This window comes from Notechis scutatus, chromosome 3 (genome assembly GCF_049901735.1).
Source record: "Notechis scutatus isolate UNSWTSFEM ecotype Mainland chromosome 3, rNotScu1.2, whole genome shotgun sequence".
Taxonomy (NCBI): Eukaryota; Metazoa; Chordata; class Lepidosauria; order Squamata; family Elapidae; genus Notechis; species Notechis scutatus.
In genome coordinates, this window is record NC_142011.1 from 64,854,749 (window position 1) to 64,869,005 (window position 14,257).

At 41.2% G+C, this 14,257-nt stretch overlaps 1 protein-coding gene across 1 annotated transcript in view; it reads left to right on the forward strand.

Annotated features, from left to right (window-relative positions):
- The first annotated feature begins 2,499 nt into the window (after positions 1 to 2,499).
- ACOT11 (acyl-CoA thioesterase 11) overlaps positions 2,500 to 14,257 on the forward strand; it is a 100,923-nt gene continuing 89,165 nt past the window's right edge. The window contains exon 1 of the mRNA XM_087960313.1: positions 2,500 to 2,524. Within this exon, the coding sequence (XP_087816439.1) occupies positions 2,522 to 2,524 (3 nt within the window). The 5' untranslated portion in view covers positions 2,500 to 2,521. The remainder of the gene's footprint in view (positions 2,525 to 14,257) is intronic.

Genomic DNA, 14,257 nt, shown 5'->3' on the forward strand with positions numbered 1-14,257 from the left:
CTGCATAATGAAAATTAGGGCTTCAGTAAGTGAGATGAGTGGTTAGGGCACCCTGCTAGAAACTAGGAGACTGAGAGTTCTAGTCCTGCTTTAGGTAGCTGGGGTATCTTGGGCCAATCATTCTGTTTCAATCCTAGGAAGGAGGTAATGACAAGCCATTTCTGAACTCTTGCCATGAAAACTGCAGAAAGAAAGAGAGTTTTTCCCCAAGTCACACTTCATTATAATTCTTGTTGCAATGGAACCCACCAGAAGCTGCGTTTTATCTGTTTAAAAAAATTGTGCTGCCATTTTTTTCCCTTATACAACTTGGCAAAATTCAGAGTTTTTGTTGTTGGAATACTGTGAGTGGCTATGCAAATTACAGGCAAACATTTTGCATTAAACCATAATATGGCATCTACCTGCCTTTATGTTGCCTGAACTTAGCCAATTAAATTTTAAATCATGGTTTATGGCTTTGTGTAATGTAAGAGCACACCAGCTGATGAGAAAATGCTTTGTGCTAGATTTTTATGTGAATTGCATGGTTATTTCAAACCGTTTATTCTTGATACGTTTCTGGCAGAATTCTCTATGAAAGACTACTCTAAAACATGGTAAATAAGAAGGTCTGATATCTATCTCATTGGATAAAAACTGAACGCAAATAATGCTAATTTGGAAAATTGAGCTGTAAATCCCCCTCCCCCATCTCAATCATATGCACAGTCAGAAATGAATCCTTTGAGTGCACTGATATAAAAGAGCAGGTAGAGCAGGGAGGTGAAGTTAAATATATCATCAGCTTAGAATTGTTACGTTCGCACAAATGATCTAAATCCAATCTTTCTTGAATTCTATTGATTCTTATTTGGGGTGCCAGTTTACTACTGAACTTTAGTTGACCAAATCCTTGTGTATAGGCTTGAGCAATACATATTTTGATCTGCAATGTAACGTATTTTCTGATCCTTTGTGCGTGACAACTGTAGGTCTGCAAAAATCCCAATGCCCACCAGGTGGCACCCTTTTTTCCATTTAGCAACTTAGGTGTTATGGAGCCCGGATCCTGTATCTGTGGGCTCCATAGTGTGGGCTTCTTGGCTAGTCAGTATGCATTCTTAGTTGTGAGAGCAAAGCTGCGAATACAGATCTACATCCCAGTTGACTCACAATTGCAAACCAAGTGGTAAAACTGGCTTTGTAAGACTTATCTGGAACAACCCTAGCAATTTTTCAGCCTCACAGGGCATAATTACTAATGCAGATATCTGTTGAGGATCTTGACGCCACTTAACATTGTAAGTGCAGACCCAACAGCTCAACCTGTTTCAGGTTGTTGTTTTTTAATGCTGGTATCCCTAAAGGGAGTGAGAGTGCAGATATATAGATAATTTAGGATGGGCCTGTATTTGAATGTTTCTCACTTCTTTTGCTCAGGAAGAGTAGTAGCAAATGCACTGACATGCAGCTATTTGCAAAATGGAATGCTTTAGGCTTATATTCCACGGTCGTATTGCAATTGTGACAGACTACTTTAGCACCAAACTTAAATAAATAGGGCTTGTACCAGTAAATGGAATTGCTTCTCATTTTCTGACTGGAAAGGTAAAAAGACATGTCTTCTACAGGATTTTCCTTTCCTCAATTTATACTCCACCCCTTGATGATGACATTTCCCCATAACTATTGACCTTAGTTCTAAAGATGGTCATTTTTCTTTCCTTTTCTAAAAGGTAGTTGATCCAACTTTGGGGTTTCCTCAAACATATGAATGTCCCCTGTTTCTCAGCATCTGATTTGCAAGTGCCTGGATGCTGCCATCTGATTTCTGGATTATATGGATGTGAGAAGACTTTATGAGAAGACAACTGGTTCTTCCAAACAAGGCAACCTCCATGCCTTTATAGATCTGCAATACTTTCCCCCTCCTTAAACAAGAAACGTGTCTTTGGATGGGTTGAGATCAAAACTCCTCCTTCTGGAAGCATTTCAAGGGTGGCTCCACATTTATATCCAAAGCGCACCTCTGAATGAACAAGTTCTGCTTTCCAACCCACCTTCCACTCTTGATGTGCTTACATGATGATCAGTTGTGTGAATTGAATAGCCTCCTGCCACCTGAACGGGACATAAATTCTGGGTGTATTTTCACCTTCGGAATTTGTTAACCATCACAGACTCATGCCGAAACACCTGTGGGTAGAAATCCACACACTGGAAGAATCTCTAGGTTGTCAAAAAGCTGGAGGACAGCTGAAATCTTAACAGTGCTGCTGCCTAGTTAATGTGCAAACAATGACAAACGAAATGGCTCTTAGATTTATTTATTTATTTCATTAGAAGCTCACTCTGGACTTCACAGCTATCAGAATCTTAACGTGTGTATGTTCTGCATTATTTGTTCAAGGGATCAGTAAAGAGGAAAGCAAGCCTCAGCAATGCTACCCACTCCAGCTACTGGTAATTTCCTGTTTACTAGAGCAGCTGCAGGGACGATTTTATGAACCTGGGGTGGGGGTGGGAACCCAGTTATTTAATGGTGAGCACAATAACTTTTCTCTTTGCTATGCCCCTCTAGCTCTGTCCTAAACACTCTTTTGCTGGGTGAAAGATCCTATAAATGTTTACTTTTCCTTCTCTTTAGAAAATGAAAGGTCCTTGAAGTTTTTGGCAGTGTGGAGCAAATGCTATGGCCTCTTTTGCCCTTTTAAAAAAAATCAAGTAGTTAGAGGAAGAAAGTAGCAATCTGCTTGCAGCTCCTACATATGCATAATTAATACAGTTTTTTATTCATAAAGAGGAAAATTGGGAGGTTTCTTTTAAAAATAACAACTCTTGGCTTACAACCGGAATGCAGAGCTATTGTGATCTTAGTATCTTGTGAAGCAGGCAATAAGTCACGACAACTTATTCACCTATTTTATAAAAGCCAAACAACCAGAGAATATATTCCCAGGAACAAGCATGGTTAAGGCTCCACCAGATGTCTTTTCCCTCGTTTTTTTTTTCTCTCCTTATTACTTGTATTTTTCACTGAATTGTTCAACCGGTTGCCTTTTCCTCCCTTGTGCCACACATACATTTGCCTCTTAAATGCAATGGATCCTGGCACGTTGTGTTCGAAATTGTCTAGTCATGTAATCTCTCTGAAAATCGGCAGAACGGGCAAAAAAAACAAAACAAAAACCACCTTTTATTACTCCTTATTTTTGTTGCCTCGTTTTGAGCTCCTTGGCTTCTTAGCCTATTTATCCAAATTTATACTTCCTCGGCTTAAACCTTCCCAATACGAACACAGCCAGACTTTCTGGCAGAATTAACCCTTCGCGCTAGTCAGGAAGGCAAGTTAGCTCTGAGGGACGCGCAGGTATGTGGGGGGCCCCCAGGACGCGCCTCCTTTTTTCCCGCTTCACAGGAGAAAAGCGGGTGTGTGTGTGTGAGAGAGAGAGAGAGAGAGAGGGTAGGTGGGCTGAAGAGACGCAAGTCTGCTTCAAACTTGAATGCGGGCGCTGCGCTTTTCCGGAGAGGGGAGCCGCAAATCTCGCGACTGCGGCTGCTATTCCTGCCGCAGCACACGCAGGGTTACAGAGACGTGTGTAGAGAAACGTCTCAGCAACTCTTGTGTGGAGCAGGGAAAAGGGAGGGGGAAGGCGGGGGGGGGAAGAGCAGGGGCATTTTGAAACTGCTGGCTGCCGTCTGCTGATTGGCCGAGGCGAGCGTCTCAGCGTTCCAGCCATGGAGCTCACCTCCCTCCACTCTGTCCATCCCGGAAGGAATTTCCTTTGCTGCTTGATCTATTGTTGTTGTCGGTGGTCTTTGCTGCGTGTTTTGGTCAGATCAAGTAACCATAGTATCAAAACTATTCCCGGAGCCTGGACAATTTTTATACGAAGAAACCTTGTCCCTCTTCCCCGCACGCTTCTTAATGATGATTTCATACCATGCTTGGGTGGAGGAAGGGCGGGTGGGTGGATGGGAAGAATACTCCCCCCCCCTTTCCCAATGCAGGGATGGCTTTAATCAAAGGGCTCCGTGGATAATAGTTTTCTTCCTCTTTTGTAAAGTCGTCTCCCCCACCCCACCCCCAGTGCTTACAAGCAAAGCCAATTTCGGCGTAAACCTTTATTTTTCACTTTCATGAGTGTCAATAATATTAATGAGATTGGTTTTTTTGGGGTGGGGGGGGGTCGTTTGGCTATACTTCTCTCCCCTCCCGTATTGCAAGTGGGGACTGTAGCGCAGAACACATCGCCCCCCCTCCCGGCCTCTCCGTCTCCCTTGATCTGCTGCAAACGTTTTGAGTTATACACGGTCGCCTCCGTGGGGAAGAAACCATTCATTCATCTGGAGAGGTTCAGCACGCGCGCGCATCCACACGCACACGCGCTCCCGCTTGAGGAGCCGCTCCGCCGCTTGCTATTTGTATCTTCTGCTGGAGCTAAATATTAAGGTTAGAAGGCTGAGGAGAAAACCTTGGGAGAAAAAGACTCCCTGCAGATTTGGGGCCGAGATTCTGATCTTTTATATATTTATTTATTTTATGTAACGGGGAACGGTGCTACCGTGAAGAGGTGTGTGGCTTTGTGCCTGCTGTATGTATATATGTATACATATATATATAAACACACACACACACACATATATATACATTGCATCTTAACTTGCGAGATCAGGCGAGAGAGCCACTCAAACGCACAACGTAGACCCACGCCACCTCACATCAAAACGAACGGAGAAGGACCGTGGGCATGATGACCCTTCTCTGTTGCCACCGATTTTCTTCACCGCGGCGCCTTGGGGAAGAGGGCAGAAAAACCCTGGCATTTTCTGCTTTGTAACAGCGGCTCTCTTCTTCTCCCTGGGGCTTTGCAATGGCTAATTCCTCCTGAGGCTGACATTTGGCACTTTGGGAGGGAGGAAAGAGGATGCAAAGCTGGGGATGAAAGGCGGGGTGGCAGCAGCGGCAGCGGAGGATATTTCTGAGAACAGGAATACAGTATATTCTCTGTGAACTGGACTAGCCGTAAAAAATAAATAAATAAATAAATAAAAAATATCGGAGCAACACTGCCCCCTAGAGACCCACAGGCCGCCCTGCACCCATGACCCGCGGGTTCGCCACCCTCAAAGAAAATGCATTTCATTTCCTAATTCTCGGGGAGCGGGAAAGGCTCGCTATTGAGCTCGTGGGAGGGGGGAGGTCAAGAGCAGAAACTAATCCTTGCCGCGATGTCCCTGGGAGCCCCTTTTCAAGCCCATGTGGGGCCGCCGCGACTAATTTGACTTTCTGAGCAGTCGTCGTCCTTCCCTCAACTGGTTTATAGAGCCCAGGAGATTGGGGGACGGGAAGGCAACGGGGAGGAGGGGGTGAGGGCGGCGGCGGGGGAGCTACACCTAGACGCCTCCAATGAAGCAGGTCTTTATTCTCTCTAGGAAGCTTTCTTTGTCTTGCAGAAATGATGTGGATCCTACAACGGATCCTAGCTTACCTCAGTCATTTCATGCAAGATAGGCCAGAGGTTGCCGGATGCAACCCGGATGGTGGTGGTGATGATAGCAGGCAACAAAAGACTTTGGGAATAGTAAAGAGAAGGCATCCCTGTTTCTGGAAGACATTGGGCAATGCTAGGGAGGAAGCACTGCTGCTGCATAGAGGTTGATCACTCCAAAGGTGGTCGCCCAGGTCTGAGCTTGCACCCTGAACATCACGGGGCCTGGTAGTGAGGAATTCAACCTGTTTCATCAGAGAGCCAGAATTATTAGCACAGCACAGTCCCCTGAAATCTGATTTCCCTGCAAAGCAGCCCTCCCTCATCCATGTGGGTTATGCTAGGAACTACTTGAGGCCCTTGGTAATAATAATAATCATTAGCGTTGTTCTGGAGCTGCCAGAGTGGCCCCTGCTGGCCTAAAAGAATTGCAGGCCGTACAATTAACCACCTCGCTTCCTTCAGCGCTTTCCAGAATAACGTTAAAAACTCTTTTAAATTCTGAAACTGTTTTTATTTTGCTGCTTCAACCCGATTGGCTTTGTAAGAAATATATCGTAAGACTTTAGAATGAGAAACCCCGGGGGCTTCATCTAATTTAGGATGATGTCCTGGCTTAGCGGAATCCAGATTGTTTCCCAATTGTGTTCATGATTGTCCTCCCAACTTGCATATGTAGCAGTGATTCTCCTGTTGAATTCTGATCCCATCCTGAACTCTTCTGGTTGACTGCAGGACCCGATGTCTTCATACATTGTATTAGTGTTATCTAAATCTCCCTCTAGATATGTTGGATTATGACTCATCTTGAGCCAGGATTTCCAGGGTTCCAGTTGAATGGAGATGAACGATGTCTTGTATTTTCCATTTTTGTCTCTACTGTTGAAGCTGTTGGCTTCAAAACCGTTTCAAAGTCTGGGGTGCCCATCAGAAATTGTTCTTCTGTCAAAAAGTTTTTTACTTTTTAATTATTTAAATACAGTGTGGTTTCAGGAGTTTTACATTTTAAATCAATCATATCTATAATCACAAATACAACTTTCCAACATCACTTCATTATCTATTATCGTTTTTTGTCTTTATATTCTCATAAATTACTTTGTATTAGCCTCTTTATTTTTATTCATTCTATATCTTCCTTAATCATATATTCTACATGTTTACAGTTTAATCTATTCATATCATTTCATTAATCATTCAAAATTCCATCTCAATTTTTTTATTTTACAGAGAAATTGTTCTTTTTTTAAATTTTACGATGCTCAGCAGGGTATCTGTGAGGCTGCCCTTTCTTTTTATCCCCATAGCAATAGCCCTGTGAAATGCAGGTAGTCCTCAACTTAACAACCAGTTCATTTAATGGCCATTCAGAGTTACAACGGCACTGAAAAAAGTGACTCATGACCATTGTAGCATCCCCATGGTCACGTTTTTTACATTCAGATGCTTAACAACTGGCTCGCATTTATGACGGTTGCAGTATCTCAGGGTCATATTTTGCGAGCTTCCGACAAGCAAAGTCAATAGAGAAACCAGTTTCACTTAACAGCCTTGTTACTAATTTAACAACCGTAGTGATTCACTTAACAAATGTAGCAAGTAAAGTTGTAAAATGAGGCAAAATGCACTTAACAAATTTATCACTTAACAAAATTAATTTTGGGCACAACTATGGTCGTAAGTTGAGGATTACCTGTAGATTGGGCTGAGAGAATGATGCCTCAAAGAGTTCCAGTGAGCTGTGAGGTAAGGGGCTTCCAGTCCCAATGCCCAGATAGCTAAATTTATAAAATAATGCTAGATTGCCCAATTCTTCTTTTATGGCATGGTTCCATCTTAAGAAGGTACTAAGTATAGCTGAGCATTTCCCAGCAACATAATCCGTTTATTGGGTTTTTGTTTTGGTAAGCTGGCCAGAGACCCTGAGAATGAGTATTTATTTTTATTTAAATAAATAAATAAACATATAACCTGTGAAGAGATGGTAGAATTGTCAGGAGTGGTGAACCCATTGCCATTGAATTCCTGTACGATACTTTGTTATGCCTACATTGGAATACGAACATATTTTGAAATCTTTAAAACTTTTAATTTTCTTATTAAAAGAGAAACTCTTTCATAGACCACAGTAACTCTTTGAACTGAAACTTCAGGATAGCCTATTTTTAGTGCCTTCCAATAAGGTTTTACTTCTGGCAACCTCTTGGCTTGAAACTTGCAGTTTTCCTGGCAATATTTTTAGAAGCGATTTGCTGTTGCCTCTTTCATAGGGCTGAGAAAAAGTGACTGGCCCAAAGTTACCAAGCTGGCTTTGTGCCTAAGGCAGGAATAGAACCCAATGTCTCCTAGTTTCTGGCATCTTTAACCTCTACACGTAAACCCATAAATAAGACAGTGATCTTATAATTAATCCTGGACTTACAGCCATTCATTTAGTGACGGTTAGAACTTACAACGGCACTGAAAAAAAGTGACAAGATTTTTTTCACAGAACCGTGGCAGCATCCTTATAGTCACATGATCAAAATTCGGACACCAGGCAACTGGCATATAGTATTTATGACGATTGCAGTATCCCTAGGACCGTGATGGCGAACCTAGAGCATGTGTGCCACAGGTGGCATGCAGAGCCGTTTGTGCCGGCAAACGAGCTGCAGGCAAACTTACCTCACTGGGCATGCGCTGCCTCAGAACTGATTTTCAGCCGGTTTGAGGCCTCCCAAAGGTTTAAGGAAGGCTTCTGCAGGTTTTGCAGACTGAAAACTATCCCCATTTCATCACTTCCTGTTTTCCGAAAATACTGGAAGTGACGAAACGGGGCTAGTTTTCGGCCTGCAAAGCCTGCAGAAGCCTTCTTCCAGCCTTTGGGAGGCCGAAAAAGGCCTCAAACTTGTCGAAAATCAGCTGTGAAGTGCAGTGCAGGTAAGGGAGCAGCGGGGGTGGGTGGGTGAAGATTATGTGCGCATGCATAGGGGGTGGGGGCGTGCATTGCCTTCTGGGTGCGGGCACGCGAGTGCGAGCGTGCAAGTGCATGAACAATTTTTGGCATAGGAGCCCAAAAAGGTTAGCCACCACTGCCCTAGGACGTTGTCACCTTTTGCGATCAAAGTCAAAGTCAACAGGGAAGCCAGATTCACTTAACAACCCCATGTTACTAACTTTACAACTGCAGTGATTCACTTAACAACTGTGGCAAGGAAGGTTGTAAAATGGGGCAAAATTGAACAATATCCTTCCTTAGCAATAGAAATTTTGGGTTTAATTGTTGTAAGTCCAGGACTACCTGTTCAGAATGGGTACTTGTTATTTTGATTTGTACTTTCAGTACTATATATATAAAATAAGGAGCAGATATGTTGAAATAAAGGAGAGATAGTGATTGCAACGTGCCCACTTTGAAAGTGCACTCTGCCATACAGACATTTTAGCATAATCAGGATCTAATCAGGGTCTAGCTTGAGAATTTGACCAATGTGCCAACAAATATAATGTATAAGGTAGAATTATTTCATTTTAAAAATTAAGCCTTGAGTTTAAACTGTCATTTTAGGCTTAAATTGAAAAGGTGTGTTTTCTGTAATGATTTTTTTTAAAAGTCTCTGCATTTCTAGCATCTGTAAACTGAAATAAACTATTTTAATTGGATTCATCTGTTCCAATATGACAAAAAGTAGATCAAACTCTTTTTGCATGATCAAGGTCGATCAAGGCCCCCTAGATAAATGGGGCCTTGAGTGACTCCTAACTTTTAAGAACAGCAATAAAAACACTGCTTCTCCCTTAGCCTGTGGGCTGGAAGAAAGGGTGGTATGAGAACCATGTGTGACAATTCCAGCACGGGCAGTAGGAAACAAATGTTAAGCACAAAGGTCTTTTCTAGTAAATAAATTGCATTTAGTTAAATTGGTGAACGTCTTATGTTCTAGCTTTGTTTTTAATCGATCCTGATTCCTTAAATTTTGTCTGCCCTATTCTAGTTAAACAGTGCTATTTATAATGAAATGGATTCAAAGATGATTTTACCATGTACTTAGGGGTAAATAATGGGAGTAAACACTGGCACAATAAGTGCTGGGTTCTGTAGTATGATTAGGCTGATATATTTTTCTCCAAATTTAATTGCTGCTCAGTAAAGCACTCTTTAGTGAATGCTATGTGTTACTTAACCTAGAGCTATCCAACAGTGTGTACCCTTTTGCAATAAGATAGAATTAGAAGGATTATGCAGACTATTATGTGAGTATTATATCACAAGCCATCTCTAGGATTGTAATCGTGGGAGTCAATGCTGTCATATCCAATTGTTTTCTCTTTTTATTTTTTATTTGTACTAAGGTACCTCCACAGCTACGCAGGTGGCTTTATGTTGTTAGTTCAGGCTCCAGAGGAACCCAGTGAGATGGATAGTTATTCACAGTTGGATGATTGTGTAGGTTATTCACTGTGGCTCGGTTGTGTAGGTATGCAGTTAAAAAAAATAGCACGGAAGTTGGCAGAGGAATCAATCATGGAAATCCTGCCTACTAATCCCCCTCATGCCTGAATGCAGAGGAGTGTGTGTATGCGTGTACATGGACAAAGGGGGGGGGGGGAAGAGGATAGTGCAAAAAAACCCCACACCTTCCAATGGTTTGAGTTACAATGTACCTGGAAAAATAAAGAAATTGCAGTCACTAGAATAACAGTCTACAAGGATTTTCAGAAATAAAGGCATTCAGGAGGAAAATTCAGATGAGAGAAAAAGCATCAGGGAACTTGTATTGTGCTGGTGAGACGGGTATCACTGTGGTGGGACAAAAGGCAAGTGTAGCTTAGCAAAAATCTTTGTGCATATTTTGTTCACTACAATATTCAGTTGTTTCCAGGAGAGGGCAGAAATACATGCACAAGTTTAAGGCTTTCTGAACTGCTTGTCCTTTTCATCTGTTTTTCTTACCAGGTTGAGCAAGTGATCAATATGTTCCCCCAGAAGAGTGAAATTTAGACTGGGAGAACAGCTTTTTAATACGTTACTACCTTTTCCTTTGTTAAATGTAATCCTACTTGGATAATTGTGCACCTGATGAATGCGTAGTACTAGACTGTGGAACCTTTGGGGATAAGAAATGTGTTGGTCTTTAAGATGCTCTAAGTCAGGGGTCTCCAACCTTGGGAACTTTAAGGTTTGTGGACTTCCAACTCCCAGAACTCCCAAGGCTGGCTGAGGAATTCTGGGAATTGAAGTCCACAAGTCTTAAAGTTTCCAAGGTTGGAGAGCCTTGCTCTGAGTTATAGCGAGTCCTCGCCTTATAACCACAATTGAGCCCAAATTTTCTGTTGCTAAGCAAGACATTAGTGAACTGAATTTTGCCCGATTTTACGACCTTTCTTGCCACAGTTGCTAAGGGAATCACTGGAGCTGTTATGTTAGTAACATGGTTATTAAGTGAATGTGGCTTCCCCATTGACTTTGCTGGTCAGAAAGTTACCAGGATGCTGCAACCATAATAAATATAAATCAGTTGCCAAGCATCTGAACTTTAATCACGTGACCATGGGGAATGCTGCAATGGTCACCAGTGTGAAAAGCAGTCATAAGTCACTTTTTTCAGTGCTGTTGTAACTTTGAACTGTCACTAAATGAACTGTTATAAGTTAAGGACTACCTGCATTTGAGAGGACTGGCAGAGGTTATATGGCACAGTATGCATCTCATGCATGTATGCATGCAAATAATCCTTTTAAATTAACTTTTCATTTCTACCTACTTCCTTGGGAAGGAAGTTCCCAAGAAGAAATATGAAAGATTATTTGAGACACTAGGTAGGAGAACAAAGTAAATTGCTGCAGAGTCACCTTTGAAAGCAGAAAACTAGTCGTGTTTAGAAATCAGTAGAAAAATAATAAAGCATTGCTGCTTTTTATTGGTTAAGAAGCATTGACTGCATAAATTGTCTTTTTCCACTTCTTGGTCTTGTAACATGAGTTGTGCTGCAAACTGAGGATATAACCAGATCAATCATATGATTGATTTAGCATATACTGAATAATGCTGTTATTGGCAGGAGAAACTCCCTGCTGTTTACCCACAGGGAAAACATTGCATTTCTAAAATAAGTGTGGTAATTATTTTGATAAGATTTTACTTCATTACATGCCCCCTCCAACATCTCAAATTGAATTTGTGCTAGAGAAACAGAGTAGCTTGTGTGGGGTAATTCTTAAATGTTAAAACTAAGTATAGATATGATGAAAACCTGGGGAATAGTGATGTTGGGTGCCTTTCAAAGTAGCCAGATCTTTAACCAACAGGCAGAACTACATGTGTATAAAAAACTGCAGCTGAATTCTCAGCAGGCTATTGTTTTCTAATATTTACCTAAGCTGCCTGCATACAAATGTTCAGTATCCACCAGTGTTTCTCAGCCTCAGCAATTTTAAGGTGTGTTGACTTCAACATGCTGACTGGGGAATTTGGGGAGTTGAAGTTCACATATCTTAGAGCTGTTGAGGCTGAGAGACAGGGGTATACACCAGTATATGTTGTTCATCTCTTCTTTCCAAGTGCATGCATTTTCTCAGAACGCCGATAGCATATGCCCCTGTAAGTTGGTGATGTTTACTGAATGTTATATGTCATGCAGAACAGTCTTCACTACCTGAAAATTGTATCATCCATCTTATTTGAAAGCTGGTTCTTGCAATTCATTCTGAAAATGTTAGTTGTTCAGTATTTTTGAAAAAAACTTGTTGAACACATGTGAAATTCCAGGTGATCTGGAGTTGTAATGGTTTTGAATAATAAATTATTTGGTCTCAGTTCGTAATTTATGAATAATGGCATGTTGATTGAATATACAGTTAAAAATTTTTTTTGCACCTTTTGTTCTCATGTCTGACTAAGCAAACTTGGATGATTCAGTCCTTGTTTTGTTTCAACTATGGTTGAATTGGAAGCTAGTTTGCCCAAGAACTAATTATGGTTTGTTCTTGGTTTATTATTCCAGCTTGCTAGGAGAATTTCCCAATTCAAAATTAAACTAATCTGGATTCATTATTTTGCTGAAGGAGAAAAGCCAGAAATCTTGTGCATTAGTGTTCATAATTAACTTAAGCTTTGAATGTGGCTGCTGTGAACACCTTTAACAATATTATACTATATACAGTATAATATGCACTACAATGAGCCAGTTTTTGAGACAATGTGAAGCATATTCTTCTGTTTCTGTACATTTTTGTGGTTTTCGTGTTGTCTGTAGAAAACAGATCTGATTTGACTCATGACAATTCATGACCATTGTATAGAATCTTTGTTATTTAACAGAAATGAAAAAAAGAAAGTTATGCTTATATAGAAGGGACAACAGATCCGGAATTTAAAGTTGGTTAATTTCTATAAAAATGCAAAAGAGCTCTTTAGAATCTCCATATGTGTAACTGATATTAAAAAAGAGGACTAGAAGAACCAAGAACGTCCAAATGATAAGCCGGATGGGGTGTACTTCCATTTGCAATATGAGAGTTTCTTAACACTGACTTCTGAGTTCCAAGAAGTTCTTGTATAGAGCTCCGTAGATCGGAGGTTGGTATTCAGCAGGTTCTGACCAGTTCTGGAGAACTGGTAGCAAAAATTTTGAGTAGTTTGGAGAACCGGTGGCCACCTTTCCTCAGGAGTGGGGTGGGAATGGAGATTTTACAGTATCCTTCCCCTGCCACACCCACCAAGCCACGCCCACAGAACCGGTAGTAAAAAAAAATTGAATCCCACCACTGGATCAATTGTGGTACTTTAGCTCCTCTTCATCTGTAAAAGAAGATTAAAGTTTATGTCCAGCTTCCAAGAGCCTGCACAAACCCATCTTGCAACTTCTCTTATAAATATATGAAATGACATCACAATAATAATGTAGCATGGAATTCAAATCACGAGCTCATAGAGTGCCCTTAGGTAGCCAGCCCTTTGAGCTTTAAAATGTATGTAGATATGTTTTCATGTATTTATTCATAACATTTCTAGACTGCCCAACTTGAACAGCGGAACATGCACAAAACAATAAAAGCCAACAAGGCAGAAGGGGTCACAAATGTCTGGGGGATACTGTTCCAGAGGGCAAGTGCCACAACAGAGAAAACACCCCATGTTTAAGTTGTCTCCTCATTAGAGATTCTCAAGCTCAGAGAGCACCAAGGACCCCTCATTATCATTGTAGCATTTTAACTGTAACGAAGAGAGGCTTTCTATCACCTGATTAATGTCTGGGTACCACTAGTGCAAAGTTGTCCAACTTTGGCAACTTTAAGGCTTGTGGACTTCAACTCCCAGAATTCATCAGCCGATATGGAAGATGTCAGAAGTGATTAAAAGAAATAGAGGTGGTAAAACAGTTCTATCTTGAAACAAATGTAGTACTTATAGAATAAAATCTACACCCGTACAGAATACGTAGAGACTGAGTTGAGGTACTGGAGTTTTAAAGTGAAGGAATGGTTTGAAACCACTTCAAATTTTATGTCAGGCTTCTGAGGTTTCACTGTATAGTAAAAAGATGACTTAGCTATAACTTTTTTCCACTCCTTCTTTGGTTTGGAAGAAATGTTACAAGTAATCGGTTGGTACATTGTACAGATTGATGGGAGACAGTTTTAAATAATCAGTTCTCTTATCAATGCTTTGTGCTGGTGGGGCAGGGGTTAGAATGCATTATTACAGGCAAACTCAACTCACAGCCTGGAGTTTGATTCTGACAGGGCTCAAGTTTGATTCAGTCTTCCATCCTTCCGAGGTCAGTAAAATGAGGACCCAG